Genomic DNA, 24,952 nt, shown 5'->3' with positions numbered 1-24,952 from the left:
TAATTGCTCCAGTAGATGGCGACAAGTGTCAGAATAATAAGTGAATATTGACTCATTTATTCAATCGATTCGTTCAACAACACTGAAACATAAATTAACAAAACGATTAGTGATAGGCTTTTACAGCGACTTTTTCTACAAGTATTAGACGTCAATTTTAAAATCATTAATTCAATCGATTCTTCGAACACTGAATCATTGAGGAACGAGTCTTTATGAGCGAGTCAATTCGTTAAAAAACACTTATTCATTTAGAAGCGAATTAATGCATGCAGACGCACAGCTGCTCTGTTTTCGTGAACTGCCTTATCGTCTTAGACCATAAAATGACATTTTGCCTAATTTTTATTTAGAAATGTATATATCTGTCTCTTTTAAAAAAAAAAATCTTCATTCATTTACAAAATCAGAGGACGAGAAACAAACACTTCCGTCAGATTCACTTACATCAGATTAAAAACAACGGATCCTGTTGTTCTTTCCAAAGTTACCAGCCGTTTTATTTACTCACCAAAGCCATTGATAAACAATAGGCCTATGTATGAGTCATCTGACTTCATTTAAATATAATGAGTTTAAAGACAAATTTTCTGCATCCATTCTAATTGGTTAGACAATTTTCCAGTTAATTTGAGTTATCTTTATTATTTTAGAATTTTTTGTGATATATTATATTATATTATATTATATTATATTATATTATATTATATTATATTATATTATATTATATTATATTATATTATATTATATTATATTATATTATATTATATTATCTAAACAAAGAGACCCGAATGAAAGTGTTGTTCTGGTATTTTGATATATGCTGTACTATAGTATGCCAGAATTATTATTTGCCATATTTACTTGATTTTCTAATATTTTTTTAGACATTCAGTTTGTTTTTGTTGGCATATACATCTTTTCCCTAAACTGCTACGGGGTGTGTGTGTGTGTGTGTGTGTGTGTGTGTGTGTGTGTGTGTGTCTGTGTGTGTGTGTGCGTTTGGGCTTGTTTTATGAATATTTGCATATTTTGGTTTGGGCGTTTTTTACCATTAAACCATCTGCTCTCATAATCCCTATGTCTGTCTGGGGTCTCAAACCTGTGTATGTCTGTCTCTGTACCTTGGCTTTGTCTGTGTGTGTGTGTGTGTGTGTGTGTTTATGATGCTGTGTCTATATGTATGTATATACACACAGTAGAGGCACAGCTTCTGCATTATTCTGCAGTTCAATGCTTAAATCAGTTGTTTGTTCATGTTAGTTCAATACTTTTAATTTTGTGCTAAAATGTATAAGTAAATTTAATTGACTAGTAAAAATCCTGTAGAAGCAAATATAATAATAATAAAAAATTAAATACAAATATTGGATGCAAAATTATAAATATTAGATGAAAACTTAATGTAAACAAAATTTAGCAACGTTCCCTTGGGAACTAACTGAAATAATTTTAAATTAAAGCATTAATTAAAAAAATAATAATAATAATAATAATAACTTTTTCTTTCTTTTTTTCTTTTTTTTTATTAAAATAAATGAAAACCAAAACTAATGCTGAAATGAAAATTTATTAAACTTAAATAACAATAAAAACTATTAAAAATGAAAAAGCACGTATTAGAAAATATATACTAGTATATAAATAATGCTTGTGTTTTCACAGTGAAATTAAAAACTTTACCCACAACTTAATTTGCATTTTCGCCAAGTACAAACAGCCTGTGTGTGTTTCCCTGACAAAAGAAAAAATACTTTTTTTTTATGTATGTATATGTGCTGTATGTCTTCATATGATAAGCCATTGCTGGTGTCCATCTGCTCACATATAATCTTAGTGTCCCGAAGTGGTGTGTCAGTGTGTGCGTGTGTGTGCGTGTGTGTGCGTGTGTGTGTGTGTGTGTGGAGATGTCTTTACCCCGGAGGGTTAACCAGGCGTCTGCCTGGTGACCTTTCTGACCCGGGCCTTTTGGCGTGGACCTCAGGAGAACAGCAGGTACACAATCACACGCACAGGAGCAGAACAGCAGGAGAACAAGAGCTGAGAGGCAGACATGTGTGTGTGTGTGTGTGTGTGTGTGTGTCACTCTGTCATTCTCAAGCTGTTGCATTGTGAAAGACCTGCTAATGCACTTAATAGACCAGTGACAAAGACACACATGCTCAGAGACACAAGCCCAGCTGTCAAACACACACACACACACACACACACACACACGCTGGCACGAGTCACATCCACAGGGTGACTTCTGCCATTCGGACTAACGTATTTCTGTCTTTGTTGACGTAACACATGCTGTTTCATTTGCCCGTTACAAATTATCATCACAAAGGCCTGTTGAGTGACACATATGATGTATTCATAGGCTGCACACTTATCACTTCATCTGTCTGCAGCAACGTTTCCGTTTGAGTCTTCTCTCTTAACTGACATCACTTACCAGCTAGTGTTTCAGTGATTTTTGGAGGTCAGTTCTTCTTGATTTTAACACAGGTTTAAAGAATCACATTAACACGATCCACAAACAAACTCAGTACTGACTGTCTTCGAGATCAGCATCTGTTATTCTAGCATTTCAAATCATACAAATAAAATCATTAAATCATTAAATAAAAGCAAAATTAAAACATATTAACAAACACACAAAAACAAACAAACAATTAAAAAAATATTTATTTTATATAAAAATATATTAAATAAAAAAACACAAATAAAAAAGTAATAAAATAATGCAATTAAATTAATAAAAAAGTATAATGAGCTCAGATACGTGAAAGACTGTACCTCACTTTAGTTTTATATTATACATAATCAGACAATATTCATTTTCAATTTAAATTAGTTAATTTAAATGTAAACACTTCTTGTTTTCTATAGCCATATTTCTCATGTCTCTGTGTCAGGTATTCACTGATGTTTGGTTGATATTTGTGATGCGTAGAAAGACAGACGACAGAAAGTGCACTGTGTTTGTTTTGTTTATTTTACAAAAGCACAATGTTTGGTTGTTATTGTCAGTGTTCACAAATAAAAGCAGGACCTTTTAGATTTGACTGATTTTAGTCTTATCTGTATCTGAGTATTTAAGGTTTCTCTGTGAATCAGGATAAACTGAAAGTGAATGCGCCAGCATGCAGAGGGTTAAAGATGCTGCATTCAATTTGATCTTTAGACTGTAGATTTAGATTTCAGATTCAATATTGATTTTAGAACTGTTGAAATGATTTACAGTATGTAAAGCAACTACTTTATAAGAAGGTGTAATTAAATTACCTAAAAATTAAAAGTAGTCCCTAAACTTTAATTTTTCAGTGGATAAGTAATTTAATTACAGTAACGCGTTACTTAGTATATGTACATACATGCAAGGCATCATTTATAATTTTCTTTTAGTTTAACATGAAATACTAAAACTATATAGACATCTATAAAAAAATAAGCAAATAAAATAAAATAAAAAACAGCAAAATTCTTAAACCTTTGACTGAAGCTCAAAAAAGATCAAATATTCATCAAAACTACTTGATGAACTAAATTTAAGTGTATTTGTGCATATTTAAAATTAAAATGTAAAATTAAAACTAAAATCAAAACTATAAAAAATAGTTTTCATTAAATAAAGCTAAAATAATAATAATAAAAAAAAAAATATATATATATATATATATATATATATATATATATATATATATATATATATATATATATATATATATATATATATATATATTTAGAATATATTTATATATATAAATATTTAGAATATGAATAATAAAAAAATTATAACAGGGCATTAGATAATTCATTTAGATTCAAAATGTTATAATAAATACATATAAATATATGAAGCAAACTATAATAATATATACATAATATTAAAATATTAATTGAAAGTCTGTATGGAATATTTATATTTTTATACATTCATTTGTGAACTGAACTTCAACTGAAAAAAAAAAAAAAACAACAACAAAAGAAAATTATGATGTTTCTACTACGAATACCATTACAAATATTATACACCATCAACTTTTAACCATTAAAACTAATGTTTCTGTAGTGTGTTTTGGGACATATTCCTTTAGGATTTATTGGTTTTAACAAGCCACCATTAAAACCATTACATGTCCCATTATAACCAGTAAACCATAGCAAATTTTGAATTTTTTTTTTTTTTTAGCAGGGGTTGTAAAAAAATTTTTCTTTGTCAGACATGTCCTTTGGAACATCATAACATTTGGACATGTGTGATGTATGACACTGTAGCATGATAAACATCTGGTACCATGGTATCAGCACAGTTCTGATGTATTGTTCAGAGGAGTCTCTGTAGCTCCGCCTCCAGTAATGAACATCTCAGAGATGCTGTCAGAGAGTTCAGACCCCCGTCATCAGTGAAGAAGCACAAACACACAGGAGGAGGATCACGATGGTCGGAATCACGAGCGCGTTTCAATGTAAGTGCACTAATGTGACGTCATTGTGCGTGTTTGCAGCATTTTGCTTGCAGTTTTTATTTACAGTAACACATATCGCGGCATGCCACACTGAAAAGATCAGCAGTGCAGCGAGAATAACACGTTTTGTGGTAAATACCGCTGTTACTGTTTTTACTGTAAGGTATGATGTACGCGTTCTTGCTTTGCAAGTGTATTGAATCGACTGTAGGTGGTTAAGAGTCCGTCTGCGCATGCGCAACAGCGTCTTCTTTCTTCTGTTACTCTGAGAGCCATGTGTTTCCTGCTTCCTTATAACACTTCAACAAAATACATTTAAAATGACAATGTATTTAACATAACGCATTAATATGCAACCTTCCTCATACAATTTATGATGTAAGTTGTGAGGTGTTAACTATGGTAACTACCATCCCCATGCATGGTCAATTGTTGTTTACTGTATCTTTAAAGAGCCCACTTCCGTGCATTTGCCAACTGTTCTAAAATATTAAATGCATTGATTTGATCTTAATATTTCTAAGTAAAGGAGGGTGCTAAAATCTGTTTTTGTGGTGGCTGCGTTTTAAAAGGACATTTTTATCATCCTAATTCAAGCAATGGAGGATTTTGAGAAGTCTGATAAGTGATGAGTTTAAGGTTAACCCGGCCTGGTTTAAATGTCTGAAAATGCTTAACAGTCGAGTTAGATTTATGTCATCTAAATAAGTCAATTTGTAACCTATTACATTTCCAAAATAAACTTCCCAACACTACTTGGCACCATTATAAAAGTACAGATCAAGTAAAGGCGCATGGTATCACTACACTATCATTCAAAGTGCCTTGAAGCATCACCATGGATTGTAGATAACCAAAGGGTGAAGTTACTTTTTTTTGGACCATGTTACTCCTATGATTTGTTGCTTGTTTGGACATTATAATGATGATCATGTGATGCTTTGAAGTGCACTGAGGCATCGTGTAAAAAAGTGCCAGTGGTTGGTTCCCATAAAGTGTCAAAGTATATTTTCATGCTAATACCATGGTAGTAGAGGCAAGCTGTCTGTATAGCGTGGTAAACCGGCTCTAATCTGTTCTGAGGGTCGGAGACGGACCCTCTCTCGTGTCTCACTGGAGGATTTGGCGTTAATCCCTTTAGAAAAGTTTCACACCATCTGGACTTCAGTGCAGTGTGTGTGTGTGTGTGTGTGTGTGTGTGTGTGTGTGTGTGTGTGTGTGTGTGTGTGTGTGTGTGTGTCTCGGTGCCACAGCAGCGCTGTCGGGGTCCCTCGTGCTCAAGAGTAATGCAGGGAATTGTTTGGTCCCTTGGGGTTTGTTTGCTTGCCCTGAATAACTAAAGTGTTGATCTCGTAGCTGATGATGCTGAAGATCATGTGATGATTGTTTTGACCACATGATGGCGAGATCAGCTGTAGATCGATGAGGTTTGGGGTTTTGACTAGTCATGACACGGATATTTTTTTTTTGGACATAAACAATGATACGTTCTCTTGTGCACCATGGCAGATAACTTTTATTGGCAAGATAGGCTTATATCTCAAAGTGCCACTGTATTATTACTGTAGATCACTGTTATTTTTGTTGTTTGTGTAGCCTACTATTATAGTATTTATTAATGTTTTGAATAAGCGTTTTTATATTTTATTTTAATTTTACTTTAAGTATTAGCTATTTTATTATGAGCTTTTGTCATGTATTTATTTTTTATATAGAAAATATATTCTATTTAACTTTAATTGATTTTTTATTTAGTTTTAGTAAATTTTATTTCACATTTTCTCGGTCAATTGCCAAAGTAATATTTCGAACTTTGCTTTAAGCAGTCAGTTTTATTTGTTATTTTTTTTTAACTAATATTTACATTTAAAATGATTCATGCTTTATTTCAGTCAACAACAACAAAAATACATATTTTGTATTGTTTTTGTCTTCGTTTACACTAACAACATTGGTAGGTATTGCCATGGTACATTTACATTTAAATAGCAAAACCATGTTTCTGAAACTAATGTTGCATGCTATTTAATTGGTTTTCCCATGTATTTTCCAATGTGCCAGTAGTATTATGGTATATATCTAGGGAAAAAACATGCTGATGCTAAATTGTAGAAAAAAACCCTCTAATTATGAACTACCATGGAACTTTTATGTGTTGTTTAAAGACACAGTATTATCATGATAACAACACATTTACCATTTTGTCCAGCATCCTGGAGTCTTAAACGCTCATGCACATCCCTCTTTAGTGAGCCAGTGTTTGGCTCATATCCATTCGGAAATATGAAGCTTTAAGACTTTGGTGTGTGTGTGTGTGTGTGTGTGTTGTGGTGGTTAGATTCCGGTCCTCTGACATGAAGAAAGGAAACACAGGACAAAAGGGCCCTTCAGGTTTGAATTAGCGCTTTAATTGCTCTTGGCTCTTGCTGTCGGGGTCTCCAGCGCTGGCTTCAAGTCGCTCGGGTCGCGTGGGAGAGTTTGTCCACGTCAGAAAGAGAGAGTATAAGAAGAGCGAGGAAGATCGCTTCGGTTCTAGCAGCTGTTAGTGTTTAAAGAGGCAATCTTTGGGCTGAATCGGCTCCACGGCTCTCCTCTCAAACTGCTGAGAGCTGCGTCCAATTAGCAATTAACCAAACCCTTTAAATCCCAACCCGAATAAAACACACTCTCGATGCGCTCAAGATAGGTTCTGTGGTTTGCAAATGCTAGTTTAGCAGACCTTCCATGCACAACCTGTATTTTATTCATCAGTTTGGTGCTGAAAGTGTTAAAACCAGTGTCAAAAATGCTCAAATATGGCTGTTGGTGAGTGTATGTGGATGTCATTGACCCCGTTCTAGTGTGTGTTGGATGGATCGTCTCGGAAGGGAAACACAACGCAGTAATTGACATCAGCTCCAGCAGATGTTTCTCGTCGCCCACCGCTGCGCAGACAGGCTGTGCGAGATTGAATCCAGATGTTCAGGCTCCACAGCGAATACTTCTCTCACCACCAACGAACGACTGTTGCCCAGAACATCAGTTTTTGCTGGAGATCTGGATTATTGCGCCTGGAGTCGGGCTTCTGACCCCGTTTAGAAGAATCCAGATTTCTTTATATGCTTCCATCACCAACATTAACCTGATGTGCTGACAACGGTCTTTGTCTTGATTCACTTCAGTTCTCCTAAAGATGGAAAGACTCATTATTTACTCCACCACATGTGGCTCCTTTTGCACAGAACTTGCCCTCTTGCTCTCCGATCTCTTTTAAACTTGGGTTATTATTTAGAAAATAAGCTCTGTGTCCAACAAAAGTAGATTTTTAGTCGGTCTTTGTTGATTTTCACAAATGAACACAACGTCAAAGAAGTCTGAATGCAATCAGCAGAAGTATGATGCTAAGAATAGACTGTAAACAAACTACGGTTGCATGATTTCTGACAACTTTATTGCAAGGTTTTTTTTTTTTGTTGTTGCAAGAGATCAATTGTGATTCTTAAGTCTCTGGGGTATTTTTGTAGCAATAGCCAAACATACATTGTATTTGTCAAAATTATAGATTTTTCTTTTATGCCAAAAATCATTAGGATATTAAGCAACAATCATGTTCCATGAAGATATCTAGTAAATTTCTTACCGTAAATATATCAACTTAATTTTTGATTAGTGATATGCATTGCTAAGAATTCATTTGAACAACTTTATTTAGATTTTTTCCAGATTTTCTAATAGTTGTATCTCGGTCAGATATTGTCCGTTCCTAACAATATCCTTATTTATTCAGCTTTCAGATGACATATAAATCTCAGTTTTGGTTTTGTGGTCCAGGGTCACAACTATAGACATGATGAGGCTTTAAAAGCAGTGAGGAGATGAGTGTAGCTGTTTGAATCGATGAGGTTTATCTGTGATAACCTCTATATTGCCATTTAGTTAGAAACCAGCTTTTTAAAGACTAGTTAAACTTCAAAAACACACGTTACTGATGTATACTGTACGTGGCAGAATAAAACATGAAGATATCTTGATCTTGTGTTCACCACAGACCTTGTTTCAAAGTTCTCTTTGATTTTGAACCAATGGAAGCTAAGATTCTTAAGTCGTTTCTAGGTTTTGGTCTATAAAAATACATCATGCATTCAACACTGGATGTCACTGAATTTAAAACGTAATGCATCTCAAAGCACCGTGTTTGAGTTTTGAGACCTCTAGTGCATGCAAGATTTTTTCTAACAAAATACATTTTTTGACCTTACATTTTAGATTCCTCAAACAAAACTACCGCATGACTTCTGAAGACGCGAAATATTGCATATGGACTTGTTGTTGTTTTTGTTTTTGGAGTTGACATCTCTCCAACACCAACTAGCCTGAAGAAAATTGACCTAGCATTTACTTTAAAACAATTTTCAATTGCTAGTCAGTTTCACAAATAATTACATAGCTTTGTGTAAAAAAAAAAAAAAAAAAACGTAATTAATTTTTTTTTTTTTAAATAAAACAAACCAAAACCGTAAAACTAAAGTAAAATATCTTACTAAATAAAGTGCAAAAAGGCAATTAAAGGTTTTACAAAAAAATAATGTTATTTTACAGATTTTGCTTGTTTAAATTAACATATTTTACTTTAATTATACTTTTTTTGTTGTTTGTTCGGTAATTAATTTTATTTTACTTTTATTTGAACGGGTGAAAATTAGCTCTTGAGCTAAAACCTGGTACTATGCATCTCTCCCTTTGAGGTTAATGTTTATTGTACGCTGTCCCTGTTTCTTTAAATAAATAAATAAATAAATAAAATAAATAAAATATTTACAGTTTCAGTCATTTACCATTGTTTTTTTTTGCAGTGTTTTTTTTTCTCTCCGTTTCAGCAGCAGATCTCTGGAGCAGCGATGGCTGTTGTTGTCTTTTGAGCTGATCTGTGATGGTTATCAGCTGATCTGGCTGTTGTGAAACAAAGCAGTAGGAGTTCAGCGGGATTATTTCAGGACGGCTGATCGCGCTCTGGACTTTCTGCAGCGGAGGGAGTTTAAAGAGACAAAGACGGCAGTCATTGAGGGTCTGTCAGAGGGAGGAGCGTTTAAGAGCTTGTGAAAGGGGCTTATCGTGCCATTAAAGCTTTTTAGGACCCCCACCATCCACACGGCTTGAGAACGAGCCCCTCCGCCTCCTCAGGAGTTCAGGAGATTCTCTTCACGTTCTGTATAGTCTCAGAATCATATTCAAGCAGCTGGATGTTAGAGACATTGTCGTATGGTAAAGAAATGTCTAGATAAGTATCCAGGAGTTATTTAAGCCCCAAAATAAACAGCAACAAACAAGAGATTGTAGTTTGTATAAAGAAAATAGTCTATCGTTGAGATGGTTTTCTTTACAACTGAACACATTTATCTTTCATGCAGTAAACAACGATAAAAAAATCTCAATTGTCAAATGATAATGGAAATCATCTTGTCCGGACACAATGATTTCTACAAATTAAAATAAAAAATTAATTAAATTTAATAAAACATAGTACCATGTTGCATACTTTCGAATGTATTTTATTTTATATTATTTTATTTTATTTTATTGTATTTATGCATCACAGTCATGGTTACCATAATATACTAAAACTGAAACTAAAAATAAAAACCATGAGAACAGTTTCATTGCTTAAAATAAAATAAACACAAAATAAAATATAATAGATTTTTTTATTATTATTTCAGCTAGTTGCCAAAGCAAAATTGATATATAAAATAAATAAATAAAAATATAATAAAAATAAAAATAAAAAAATACTAATTCGTTTTAAATAAATTATTAAAATAAATTTAAAATGTAGAATATAAAAACAGATAACATTTTTTAATAAAAATCTATAGTGGCTCAGTGGTTTCACTAAAACACAGATTTTTTCAGAACCAATAAATAAATACTTCACAGTATGTTTTGAAAATAAGATATATAAAATGTGAGATTCCCAAATGTGTGCAATTTCAAACTCAAATAAAATGAAAATAAATCTATTGGTTATATTAGACTTCTTGTTTTCTTTTCCTGTGTCTCTGTCCGATCTTTTATTTCTCTCATGGGCTGATGGGAAATCCAGCTGTTTTGTGGGCATCGGTGGCCAATGGACTATAAAAAAAAAAAAGAGGGGATAAAAATCGCCTTCAGTCCAGTCTGTGAGAACTCACCAGAGCGTTGACATTGAGACCTGATGTGTGTGTGTGTGTGTTTCTCATGCTTCAGGCCATACTTCCACATTGAACAGGATGTCTGTGTCACATTTCACTGATCCATTATATTTCTCCTGTAGAACTGGCAGAAGTGCTTCTGAATGAACGGGACAGTGAATGAGACGCTTTATTTTTGTCTGCTTTTGGGAGTCCAGAGGGCTGTAATGATATCTTTCCCATGAAATACTCTAAATATGATGTGAACACATCATATGCATGTGATGCATGTGAACACAGTGTTTATGTCTCTTGTGAGGGATCAGTTTTGTGAATCGGGTCTTTTCATTGAAATGGTCCGCAAACAACTTTGAAAAATTTATACGGTATGATTTTGTGGGTAAATTAAATTAAATTAAAAGTTAAACTTGTAATTGTCACAGTTTACGCTGCCTGAAGGAATACGGAGCCGAGGATAAACGAAATAAGGCTTTTAATATATACAACTCATGGAGCACAGCGATAGACACACGTAAGTGAGTGAGTTAGTCACAAGTGATGATACCCGACAAAACAGAACTGAAAGGACAAGGCTTATGTACAAAGGATAATTGGGGAAACACAGGTGGATGACATGACTAAATTAACAGGGACATGGAACACATGAGGAATAGAATAGACACACCTGGGAACTAATCAAGCCAAACACGGAAAGACACAAACTGGGTCACGGGCAAAAACACACTAAATGAGTCCAGGTGTGACAGTACTCCCCCCTCCCGGTAGGTGCGTCCTCGCACCGTAGAAACAACAGAGGGAGGCGTGGGTGGGAACTTGGGAGGAGGTTCCGGTGGAGGACGGACTCCCAGGAGGGGGCCAGCAGACAGGGACCAAGGAGGAAGGAGCCAGGGAGGAGACAGGAGCAGGAGGAGCCAGATGGTCCACCAGAGACCAGCCAGGACGAAGATCCAAGGTGGGGTCGACGGCGGGAGGAGCCATGGTGAAGGAGGGGTCGACGACACCAGGGGGCCGACAGGCGGAGACTGCACCGGTGGGTGAGGAGCCCAAGATGGAGCAGCGCAGCCGCAGAGCCAGGGTGACGTCGAGGTTCCAGAGGGCCTAGGTGGAGCAGAAGGCTCAGGCGACCAAGGCGGAGGCGGGGTCCTGGCAGACCGCTGTGGAGCCGGAGCGACCGAGGATGGAGGTGGAACCGGAGGGAAGGAGGAGCCTGACAGAGCCGGAGGGATGGAAAGACGAGGTGGAAACGGAGGAGTGGAGTCCCGAGGCGGCGGATGGTCGACGACTGACCAAGGTGGAGCCGGAGGGACGAGGGAGCCCGGTGGAGCAGGTGGGATGACAGGCCACGGTGGAGACGAGGGAGCAAAGAGCCAAGGCGGAGCCGCTGGGTCGAAGGACCGAGGAGGAGTCCAGGGCTCGGAGGCTAGAGGCGGAGACAGGGCCTTAACGCGCCAAGGCAGAGCTGGAGACTGGCAGTCCAGCGGCGAACCACCGCGCCCCGATGGCGCGGACTGAGGGTGAGCTGCGGGACTGACTGGCACCAGCAGGGATGACGAGGAACTGGCTGGTCTAGGAGGAGGAGAGAGGAGAAGGATGGGAGGAAGGACAGGAGGATCAGGGCTGGACGGAACCAGCGGAAGTGGAGCAGAGGGACCAGCAGGTTTGGGAGGAGGTGGGAGAGGGAGGCTGGGAGGGAATACAGGAGACACAGAAGATTCAGGGCTGGGTGGAACCAGCGGAGACACAGATGATTCAGGGCTGGGCGGAACCAGCGGTGAAACAGAAAAATCATGGCTGGGCGGAACCAGCGGAGACACAGAAAATTCATGGCTGGGCGGAACCAGCGGAGACACAGAAGATTCAGAGCTGGGCGGAACCAGCGGCGACACAGAAGATTCAGAGCTGGGCGGAACCAGCGGAGACACAGAAGATTCAGAGCTGGGCGGAACCAGCGGAGACACAGAAAACTCCGGGCTGGGCGGAACCAGCGGAGACACAGGAAACTCAGGGCTGGGCGGAACCAGCGGAGAAACAGAAAACTCAGGGCTGGGCGGAACCAGCGGAGAAACAGAAAATTCATGGCTGGATGGAACCAGCGGAAATGGAGCAGAGGAAATGACTGGAGGAGGAAGGAGTGGGAGACTGAGAGGATATACAGGGGAATCAGGGCTGGACGGAACCAGCGGGGAAACAGGAAAATTAGGGATTACCTCCATAGACCAGTCCATCAGATCCAGAACTTGCTCCATATGACCTTCAGAGACTGTATACAGCTCACCCTCAGTCGCAGGAGTGTGGGCAGGGCTTTCCTCCACGCCCTCGATCTCCACGAGGACTCCCACGATGCACGGTGTTGCCGGCTCACACACCTGGTCAGTCGCGCTCTCGAGTTCCGGCTCCCTGTCGGTGAATGGCTCGGGCTCTGCGGCTGCGGTGGGCTCTGGCTCCGTGTAGCGAGATGGTGGCTGGCTGGTCTCTGGGTCGGGAGTGGGACTGGCGAGATCCTCAATGGGGCAGACGGTGAAAGGTGAGCCATTTCTCGCCAGAGCCCACTCCGCGAATGCTGCGAAATCCTCCCGAGGACCATCTTCGGGCGACAACGCTCTGCACTTGGAGTTCAGGCTGGTGTTGTAGAAGGTGCAGAGCGCGTCGTCCGGGTAGCTGGTGGCATTAGCTAATAGAAGAAACTGTCTGGTATGGTCCTCGAGAGAACGTCCTTCCTGCTTCAGCAGGAGGATGAGGAATTCGGGACGATAGAGGGGATCCATAGAAACAAAGAAAAGAAAAGACTGTGAAAAAACGAAAGCAAAACGGAGGGAAAAACACGCAGTTTTATACTTTCTTCTTTTTAGGGTCGGGTCTTCTGTCACAGTTTACGCTGCCTGAAGGAATACGGAGCCGAGGATAAACGAAATAAGGCTTTTAATATATACAACTCATGGAGCACAGCGATAGACACACGTAAGTGAGTGAGTTAGTCACAAGTGATGATACCCGACAAAACAGAACTGAAAGGACAAGGCTTATGTACAAAGGATAATTGGGGAAACACAGGTGGATGACATGACTAAATTAACAGGGACATGGAACACATGAGGAATAGAATAGACACACCTGGGAACTAATCAAGCCAAACACGGAAAGACACAAACTGGGTCACGGGCAAAAACACACTAAATGAGTCCAGGTGTGACAGTAATATTAAAAATAATCAAATATTTACTTATTTTTAATTACAATAACAAAAACTGAAATTTTATTTCAGCTAGTCGCTGAGATGTCATTTCTCTTTTCCTTTAAGTTTAACTTAAAAATAACTAAAATTAATCCTGAAAATAAACTAATAAAAATATTTTATTTAGAAAAATATATAATTAATAAATTATCACAAAAATTAATAAAAATCACAAAAACAACAGTATTAAAAAACCTTAACAAAAAAATTTAATAAAAACAAAAAATATAATAATAAAAACAATTTAATACGGAAGTTCTAAGCGGCCATGCATTATAATTTTTTTTCCTTTTTGTTTTCTTGTTATAACGACTTATTTTTCTCGTTATATCGACATAACGAAAGTTCGTTTTCTCGTTATAAAAACTTATTTTTCTCGTGATCTCGACATAACGAAGTACGTTTTCTCGTTATAACAACTTATTTTTCTCGTTATATCGACATAACGAAGTTCGTTTTCTCGTTATAACAACTTATTTTTCTCGTTATATCGACATAACGAAGTTCGTTTTCTCGTTATAACAACTTATTTTTCTCGTTATCTCGACATAACGAAAGTTTGTTTTCTCGTTATAACGACATGACAGTTTTACTGTTGCTATAGTAACGAACTCAACTTTGACAGGCATCTGATGGACCATGCAGGCGCTCGTACTGGAGCCTATATTTCAGCAAATTTAGCTTCGCCTAGGTAATAACGTCTACAATACTGTATATAAATAAAGGCTGATCAATCACTGTTGATTTTTCCAGAGACAGTACAACGAACATTTTGTTTTTGTAATTAACATGTTTAAATGGCAACACCGCGCCATTAGAGCTGCTTGTAATAAACTCACTTTTCATTTTCCCTTCATTTGAAATAAAATTATATATAATTTGTCATTTGTAGTAGTCATTATATGATGTGGCAGATATCATGTGTGTTAAAAGAGCGTCCATGTGTACATGTAGTGTGTGTGTGTGTGTGTGTGTGTAGAAAAAAACGATTACAACATTATAGAACAAAACTGAATTAAATTAGCCTATGGATTTTACATATACATCACATTTCTCATCAATATGGTTAACAATAAAGATTAGTAATAAGGAAAAGAAGCACATCAGCCTACATCGTTAAATCCCGTCCTACCGTAGATAAACAGAATAAAGTGATGTCAACCTTGGTTTTGATAAGCAGTTATTTTATGACACAGAACTCGTTGGTGAAACTCATGCATCTAGCAGGAACTTAATACACAAAATATTCATATTGATTCAAGCATTTAACATTTATGAATTAATTAAATGTCAGTAATGAAGACTGCACAAATTATAGCGATCACGAGGAAGGTCCGCATACAGTAAAGTGGATAGTGTACAACACCCCATCAGTTATATTCAGGTCTATAGTGCCAACTGCTGGAGCAGTTTTGTAACTTCTTAGAGAAAACTAGTTCGTTATAACGAGAAAACGAACTTCGTTATGTCGAGAAAACGAACTTCGTTATGTCGAGATAACGAACTTCGTTATTTTCGAGATAACGAGAAAATTAAGTCATTATAACGAGAAAACAAGAAGAAAAAATATTATAATGCATGGCCGCTTAGAACTTCCGTAATTTAGGAGAAAATCTTAAAAATAATGGAAAATATAATGGTAACTTTTAGCACTAAACCGATCTCCTAAATCAGTGAAACGTCAGCAATAGTGAAGGGGACTTCTATAAGCCACAAATATTTGATGATAATGAGCTTTTATAAAGGTATCGCTTTTGGTTTTGGAGGTTATCCCAACTCCATCTTTTCCTTTGATTGTTTTCATTAAGAAGCTTGGCATGAAGTTACAGAATGACTTACAATACGCCATGATTTTCTTCTCTGTTAATTAAAAAGCTATTTATATGCATATTCACTAACTATGAAAAACACAAATTATGTAAGAAGCTGACGATTAGATATATACTTGTTCAATTAGTGACACTTAGCCTGCATTTTAAAATCTTTACTTGAATGTGGCAACATAAAATAGCACTCAACAATATTTCTACGACAGAGACCCCGATCAGCCAATCACTGTGTGCATAGTTAATGAGCATCACCCATAGCATCGAGGTCAACCCCGCCCCCTTACTCTTAGAGACTTCCCTCTATCCCACACTTCAAGTTTGTCTTACCAGCTTTTAAATGTTTAGTGCTATTTATGAGAACTCTTAGCGGTAAGATGTAAAATGTAAAGTAGTTAATGAATCACATTTTGAATGAACCGATTCATCAAAACGAGTCAGGCATTCCAGGACTTGAAGATATGCCAAGAGGATTGTGGGAAACGGTGGTCTTGACAAGCCAGAACAGATCCTGCAATCCAACCTCAGGAAAGACATGACACACGAGATCCCCTTTCTCTTCTTATCGGCGCAGCTATAATTAAGTCCTTGGTTTACCGTCTCGCTCTCTCGCTCTCTTTCTCCAGGTGTTCTCCACACATACTCCAGCTGAACCACCTGCAAACACAGGTGTGTGCGACTCTAAGTGTGTGTGTGTGTGTGTGTGTGTGTGTGCCAATAACACAGCTGCTCTAGTCTCTTGCCTTGAGGCCAAAAATGGACTGAGATTTCAGAATAAACACAGGTGTGATGTAGAACAAGAGATATAGACCAGCTCCAAACGACCACTAAAACAAGCTTGTTTCTTCTGCTCATATAATATATGCTTTACTATTTACATGTACAGTATATACACATAAAAGCTTGCATTAACATTTGCAATTATACATGCATGCACATGCATTAAATGGTGCACTGTACAGTTTCACAGATGCTTTTTAGTTTCATCAGGAGCTCTATGCAGACACTGTCTCTTTCTCTCATCTTGTTTTAGATTTCGTTCGGCATGGATCCCGCTTGACACAGAGCTCTTTGTGTGTTTGTCAAGAAGATATCCCTGTTACTGCTGCATTATCTCATCCATGCTTTCATCCCACTCGGATGCGTTTTTTTCCAATAGCAACACTTGGAGGTGATGTATATACACCTCCAAAATCATGCTTGAGGTCACTGCCTACGTCCTTCGTTCATTATGCAACGCCCCAGAAAGTGTTTAGAGGTATTAATCACTGCTCTAGAAAAACAAAATATCAAGTATTTTTCACATTTATTAAGGAAGACGCAAAGGTTTCTAATGCATTTATCCTACAATGTTGATAGAGTGCATCAGTAGTCGTTATTTTATGATTTAAAATCCAAATGGAAATCCTTTTGTGGAATGTTTTGCTAGAATGTGCTTCGACTTTCTGTATTTAATGCACATGGCATGCCATGTATTTATCAGTGATTATATCAGAAGTCTTAAATATAGTCCGGAGGTTGTTTACACCAGAGCTGGTTTGGGATGTGACCTCTTCGGTATGAAGCGGTGTGTGTTTCTCTGTCTGTCCACACACACATGGACTTCACATCAGTTCTTCTCTTGTAGAACCAGGCAGTGAATTCCTCCTCGTCATTGTATTGTCAAACATGGTTAATCCAATTCTCTGACATTTGTAGTGAAATAATAAAAGATTGATGTGTTATGAAGATCTTTATTTCTAAGATTTCCAAAGCTTTGGGAGGTCAGGTGGCAGTGGTACATTGCACACTTTCACATAATATTTTTTGCACATTATTTAATTCTATCTGATTGAGCATCAATCCACATGATTATTAAATGGTTCTGAGGGACAGACTTCATGAATTCAGTGCATGCAAACGTGAGGATGACTCCGATAATGAGAATGGATCAGGGTTGCTGGTCATTATGTCTGTCTAACAGTAAACTCTGTGTGTGGACTCTTACCTTGGCTCTCAAAGTGGAAACTTTAGGGTGATGTGGCCAAGAGAGCGTGTGACCCACCTCTCATGAATTGCGCTGATGCACGCGCTCAGACCGAGCCTGAAGTTTTGGGGAGTATCTAACTCCTAACTCAGCTGCTCTTGTCAGTAGTGTGATGGTTTCAGACTGCTTCAGAATCAAACACTAGCAGACTAACTGAATACCACTCACATGCATGCATACCTAACTTTTTTTATCATAATATTAGCTAAAACGCTACATAGTTTGGTGCAATATATTTGAATTATTTGCATGCTATATTGTTGTGATTTTCGTATTATATGTGGCATTTTAGGCTATAATCATTATTATTGTTTTATATAATCATATATCATTTGGCACACTAATGGTGCAGAAATTATATAACACACACACACACACACTCACACACACACACACTAGGGGTGCATGATAATGACAATAAACATAATTGTTGATTATTCCCTTGAAACTGAACTTGCAATTATTAATAACAATTATCACAATTTACATTGAATTATATTTATATCTATATCTATTTATATATTTCGAAAAACAATATAAGCTAAAAACATTTATTACTTTTCTGTAGTAGGCTTTTAAGCCTCAAATGTCAACTATGCATCTGATTGATTTCTTCTTTAAAATATAAAAAAAAGTAAATATATGAATGGGATTATTGTTATACTAAAACAGTGGGAAATTCCTTAATTATACACTTTTTTTAAATGCATTTTAAAGACTTTAGAGACTTTTTTGGATGATCCCAAAGGGATATTTAGTGAGATTTTACTCGCTTCTGGGGGCAATTTGGTCACACACACCTTTTTCACACACGTCTTCTGACTTACATACAGACATACTCAGTCTGTACGTGTTCTAAGAGCAGTTGAGTGTGTGTGTGTGTGTGTGTCAGGCTTTACTTAAACTAATGGCTCCCAGGCGTGCAGCGGGGCCAGACACACTGGAGCCGAGAGCCGAGCAGGAATGCCACTACAAACACAGAGAGAGAGACTGACGGACGCAGAGAAGTGCTTGGAAAGAGATTTTGCTGTGGAGGAGATTGGATGTGGATTTGGAACAGCAGTCCGTGTGTGTGTGTGTGTGTGTGTGTGTGAGAGAGAGAGTTCAGGACGAGTGTGTTCACATCTGTTGCCCTGCTGCGTTACGTCCACAGATGGAGGAAACGTCTTGCAGATGGAAGTGAAGGATTGTAACGATTTAGATAGAAACAGGATCCTGTGCCCTTTATCATGTGTTTAAAAAAGCAATTTTCACCAAAATAAAATGATGAAACTCATCAATCCATGCTGTTTTGGAGCCAAAGATGGTGACATTTTGTTATTAGTTTGGAATGTTAACACCAAGCTCTTAATAAAATTCACAGTGCATAGAAATATCGGGTAAATTAACCCATTTTTAATTAGAACTATTTTGTGTTAACCTAACTAATACATTTTGTTCTAAGAATGTTTCCCATTAAACATTATTTCGGAATGTTCTCGAAAGTTACAAAATGTCCAGTGTTTAAATGTTTCAAAAGTGTTAAATGAACATTCCGTTTGATCATTTTGAATGCATTATGCAAACGTTACTTTTGAATGCTCTCTGAAACAAATTGTAACATTTAATAAATAATGTTTCTATGAACATTCTATAATAGTCAGCATTTCATCAAAGTTGTCCTAAAACCTAAAACCAAAATGCGTTCTCATTTTAGGACAACTTGGATTAACATTTTTGATCCACTTCAAATGTTGACTCCTGTATTAATGTTACTGGAACCATGTTTGATCATAACGTTGAGATAACATTGCCTAAACGTTCACTAATGGTCTGAACACATTCCCTGTTAGCTGGGAATATACTTATAACATGCCATACCTTGAAGAATAATATAATACTGCTTTAGAAATCGGCTAAAATAAGGCATTTTAGAAGACAGCATATGCTTTTGTGTTGTTATTTAGAATTAAAATAGTCATAAAGAAGTGCACTTTAGAGGTACCCTTACCAAAAAGTAGCATATTTCAAGTTTACTTTTTTAAGTATACTTAAGTAAAGTTCAAGTATATTTTCAAGTATACTTTATGTAGCAAGTATACAAATATAAATGTTCTAGTCGTATACTTGTAAGTGTACTGTTTCAATACTCCTTGGGACTAAATTGGCCCACTTTCTAGTAAATAAAAGTATACTTTTAAGTATAACAGTAGCAAACTTTGAGTACACAACTAGTTTACCTCTATGTTTGTAGTTGTACTGCAATTATACTAAAAGTGAATTTCTAGGTTTACAGATAGTTTACTTATTAAATACTTGTACACTTTGAAGTATAGGTTCTGTAAACTACTAGTTTAGTAGTTTTATACTGCAAGTGTACTCATACGTTTTCTTTAAGTGAACTTTAAGTCATACTTTAACAAAAAGCTGAAAAAGACTGAATTGGATTCAGAATGATAATCAAAATGTAGACAGCCCAAAAGCTTAATTATTACCTTCTTCACTTTTTTTTTTTTTGGAAATTCTGTACAGAAGATGTGTTCCAGCGCCCTCTACAGTATAACAATGAAAACACAGATTCTAGGAGCACAAGTATAGCTCAAATATATTTAGTCTTTTTGTAAGTATAAGTCAAGTATACTTAAATGTCATTTTAAGTATATTTCAGAGGAAAGCATACTTTCCTATTTTTCTTTTAAATGAAGTTTACTAATAGCGCACTTGAATAAAAATATTTTATGTACGGTTAGTCTACTGTCATTCCAAGGGTTTTTCATTTGAAACAGATTTTTGTGGCGTCTTCATATGTGATGTAATGGCCACACACTCCTTTCAGATGCATTTGGAAGCAGAAAGACATTTTTTTGTTTAAGCCGAGCTTTATAGATGTGCATTTACATGCAAATGAAGGAAGCTGGTGTTAACGCTCATTAACCTGAACCGCAGGCCAAACACACAGAGCACTGTTTGCACACAATCAACAGGTTTCACATCACTCTTGGTTTTGTATTATTTATATATTTGATTATTATTATTATTATTATTATTATTATATTGTATACCCTACCAATATACCCTATATTTACTTCTAAATTCACCAATTTAGGAGCTATATATATATATATATATATATATATATATATATATATATATATATATATATATATAATTATTTTATTTTTATTATTATTTTTATTTAACAATTGTGAGTCAGGGTCACTATTATAATAATAAGCGAAAAATGAAACAATAAAATAAACAGCTTGAAATAAAATATGAAAAAGCCTGACTTGATGCACTAAAATAACTAAAACTCAAATAAAAATGTATTAAATATAAATAGGCATGTAAAAAAACATAATTTTAAGTAAACATAAAATGAACAAAATGTATATATATTAATAAAAATTATAAGAGTATCTCAATAATATTCAAATGACACAGTTATTAGTGCAGATAAAAATATACAGTATAATGTCCAATACATAAGTAACTCTAATGTCTTAGTCGACATCAACAATTGACTGTTTGCATGCATTTTATTTTCTTCTAAGCAATTTTACGAGAAACATCTGGAACAAAGTTACTTGAGACATCAATTAGGGTTCATTAGAGCAACACTGAGCAATAAAATTGTACGTTCTTGGATGCAAACAGTGCAAGAAGTTGAATAGTTCAGCCTAAAGTAACGGCACACACAGCATGAGGTGTTATGGGTAACTTCCCCTCCCTTCGGTTGGCATGCACTTTGTTTAGCCTTTGAGAGCCAGAGCAGTTAGTTATGTTAATGAGTCTCCTCGAGTTTAATGTATTGAATAGAGCAGCGGCTGATTGGCCATGAGCCACACGGGGGAGGCGTGGCCTGGGTGATGACATCAGCAGAGAGAGAGGGAGGCGTGGAAGACCATCTGGAGTCCATCTGTGCCTCGCTGGCGGTGGGAAGGACTCGGACTGCAGTGCTCACATATGTGAGAGAGTTTGAGACACATGCATCACATATGAAGAGAGAGAAGCCACTCCAGCAGAGTGATTTACATTGTTTGGAATAAGACACGAGCCGAGCGGACAATCGTAGAGAGGAGGTGAGCAACATCTCTGTGTTTTCATGCCTTCAGCTGCTTAATGTTTGCATCCAATGCTGCATTTGTAGATAGCTGTAGATATAAGGCTTTGGTGTGTGTGTGTACTCATATTTTATAATATTTTATTTTTTATCAAATGGAGTACATTATTGAGAGCATCATCCCAAATAAAATAGTTTATTGGTTTTAAAATATATATGAACCATCTGGATAGTGCATTTAAATAATATATTAATTAATAAGTATATATAATATATGTTGTATATATTAAGTATAAAGTGCATGTAAATAAAATTAATAAAAAAATATTTTTCAAGTTTTTCTATTAGTTGAAATGAAAACTTACATTTTAATAATAAAAAAAAGAAACAATGTGGTTATTTTTGAATGCAAATTCACTTAACTGCATTTGTTATGTTGTTTTTGTATTCATATAATAGAGGCGATTCATGCCTTTAAGGTCATGGAAAATCTGAAATAATCAGGGGATTTTAAAATAGTGATTTGGGAATCTGAAGAAGGTCAGTCGTGGAACTGAGTGATAGCATCACGGAAAGTTTTTAGGCTCTGCTCTAAAATATTTCATCAGCTGGAATCTGCTCTTTGAGAGTGTCATCTCTATAAATATAAATATATATATATATATAAAAACAAAATGATGACTTGAAGTGTTTCCACGTGGCAGGAGCTTGAGGAGAGAGATGCTGCTTTAACTCTCGTTTAACTCTCTTGTGTAGAGTTAGTTTTCTGCATGAATGAATAGATCAATGGATGGATTCGATATGTTTGCTGTTTAGGAGATTTAACGGAGCTTATATAGTAGATAACAGAGCTCTAAAAGAATGGTCTGAGGCCTGTTTTAGCTCAGTCAAAGATCTGAGAATCAAGAGACGGTCTCGCTGCGTCTCAATACTGACGTGTTTCTGCAGGTCTGCTGTATGTCACCTGAACACAATCTACAGCTGCTTTCTGACGGACACACAGCAGACTGTGTCACACTGACAGCACAGCGCGCGCGTGTGTGTGTGTGTGTGTGTGTGTTTCTTTTCCCCTCTAGACATGCTGTCTGCTTTGCAAACTCACAGATTTGGACTGGAATATAACTAGTGTCTTGTAGTCCTCCGTATTTAACGATGATAAAACACATTTAAGCACTGTTTCTAGTTTTTTCTATCTTTTTTATGCTTTAGACCTTTCAAAGTGATGGTATGAGATGATAACATCATTATTTTTTGAGTATTTTTATATTATTTATTACACTACTGTTCTAAAGTTGGCAGGATTATGTAATGTTAAAGAAGTCTACAAGGCTGCATCTATTTAATCAAAATTGTGATTATAGCATTGCAATTCAAAATAACTGTTTTCTGTCTGAAAAGTATTTACATTTAATTTATTCCTGTGATGCAATGCTACTTTTTTCAGCATCATTTCTCCAGTCTTCTGGATTTCAGGATTATTTGAATCTTGAAAAAATAAAAACATTTATTTTAAATAGTGTCTTTTGTAACATTATAAATAACTTTAATTTCACTTTTAATCAATTTCATGCATCCTTGCTGAATAAAAATATTCATTTCTATTTACTCACCCAAAACTTTAGAACGTTTGTCCAAATGTTTGGGGAGTGTGAGATTATGTAATGTTTTGAAAGCTTCGAAAATCTCTTCTTCTCACCAAAGCTGTAATTATTTGACTGGAAATATATAAAAAAAATGTAAAATATTATTTAAATTCAGAATAACACTTTTCTATCGTAATACATTTTAAAATGTATTTTTTTAAGTGATTCAAAGCTGAATTTTCAGCATCATTACTCCAGTCTTGTTTTCATTATCTTTTAAGGTTTTTTTTTTTTTTTGTGGAAACCATGAAACATTTTTATTTCTAAAATTCTTTAATGAAGAGGAAGTTCAAAGGAACATAAATCTTTTGTAACATTTTTAATGTCTTTGCTGACACTTTTTATCAATTCAATGTGTCCTTGTTGATTAGAAGTACTAGATAATGTTTATAGGACACCTACAAAAACAAACAAGTCCTGTTGCATATGAATGTCACACACACACACACACACACACACACACATCCCTAGATCATCCTGAAAGCAGTAAGTTCCACATTAGCTCAGCTAAATCAATGCTAACTTGTCATGATCCGGCCGATTAGCCTTAAATCAGCGGTTAGTCTGCTGGAGGAGTGTGTGCAGCCGGTGACCTGCTGTGTGGTCTGCAGATCTGCTGGACATCACAACAGTCACTATAGCTCTAGTGAAGATGAAGCGCTGGGCGGCTTGTGCTCAATGACCCCAACAGCTCTTTGTGGAGGCCCTCGGGGGCCCTGGAGGAGTCTGGCGAGAGACGTTTAGTCTTTAAGAGCCCCGTGATTAGCAGAGATCTAAGAGAGCTTGACAGAACACTTGTTGTGCATGTGAGAGTGATGATTGTGTCAAAAGCATGATACTTTTAATATTTCCTGTGGTACTGAATGATTAGTGCATCAACGATGTTACCTCATACTCATAAAAGAGGGCCATTGTAAATTAATTAATAGTAATAATAATAATAATAATAATAAAGCATGGAATATTTTTGATAAAGAAATGAAAGAATTTTGCATCAAACCTTTCTTGAGTCAAAATTAGTATTTAACCTTATTTTTATTCTTAGTTTAAGTTTTAGTGATTTTATTATGTGATTTCGTCCTTTTTATTAACATTTTATTAGAAAGATTAGTGATTTTGTTGTGCTTTCGTCATTTTTTATATATATATATTTCTATCAAACTTGGTTTATTTCAGTTTTCATTTTAAGTTTACGTTTTAGAAATGTTGTTGTGCTTTTGTCACTTTATTGGTTTTTCTTTAATACTTCTGGTGAACTTTATTTTTATTTCAGTTTTTTGTTGACTTTTTAAACATGGTGCTTTTGTTATTTTTTGTTTATTTATTTATATAAGTTTAGTTTTAGACATTTTATTTACCCTGACAAGTATCAGCTGATAACACTTGAGTATTTATATTACCATGATACCGTTCAATTTTACCGTGGTATTCAAATGCTAAATATTAGTGCCCATAAGTGTCAAATATTTGACCCTGGAGCACAAAACCAGTCTTCAGTGTAAATTTTTCGAAATGGAGATTCATGCATCACCTAAAAGCTGAATAAATCATCGAAAAAA

The 24,952-nt window shown here is 36.1% G+C and overlaps 1 protein-coding gene across 4 annotated transcripts in view; it reads left to right on the top strand.

The window, feature by feature from the left end:
- The first annotated feature begins 4,382 nt into the window (after positions 1–4,382).
- The window catches only part of LOC113101909 (protein CBFA2T2-like), a 37,315-nt gene continuing 16,745 nt past the window's right edge, over positions 4,383–24,952 (top strand). For 2 of the 4 annotated variants that reach the window (XM_026265699.1, XM_026265698.1), the window contains exon 1: positions 4,383–4,457. In XM_026265699.1, the coding sequence (XP_026121484.1) occupies positions 4,430–4,457 (28 nt within the window). In that variant the 5' untranslated portion in view covers positions 4,383–4,429. Of the gene's footprint in view, positions 4,458–16,033; positions 16,352–21,597; positions 21,770–24,952 lie in introns of those variants that run through there. The other 2 variants (XM_026265701.1, XM_026265700.1) reach the window with 2 other exon arrangements.

The sequence above is a fragment of the Carassius auratus genome, chromosome 6 (assembly GCF_003368295.1).
Source record: "Carassius auratus strain Wakin chromosome 6, ASM336829v1, whole genome shotgun sequence".
Lineage (NCBI taxonomy): Eukaryota > Metazoa > Chordata > Actinopteri > Cypriniformes > Cyprinidae > Carassius > Carassius auratus.
Note: the sequence above shows the minus strand (reverse complement) of the source record. Positions and strands in the feature narration are given on the sequence as shown.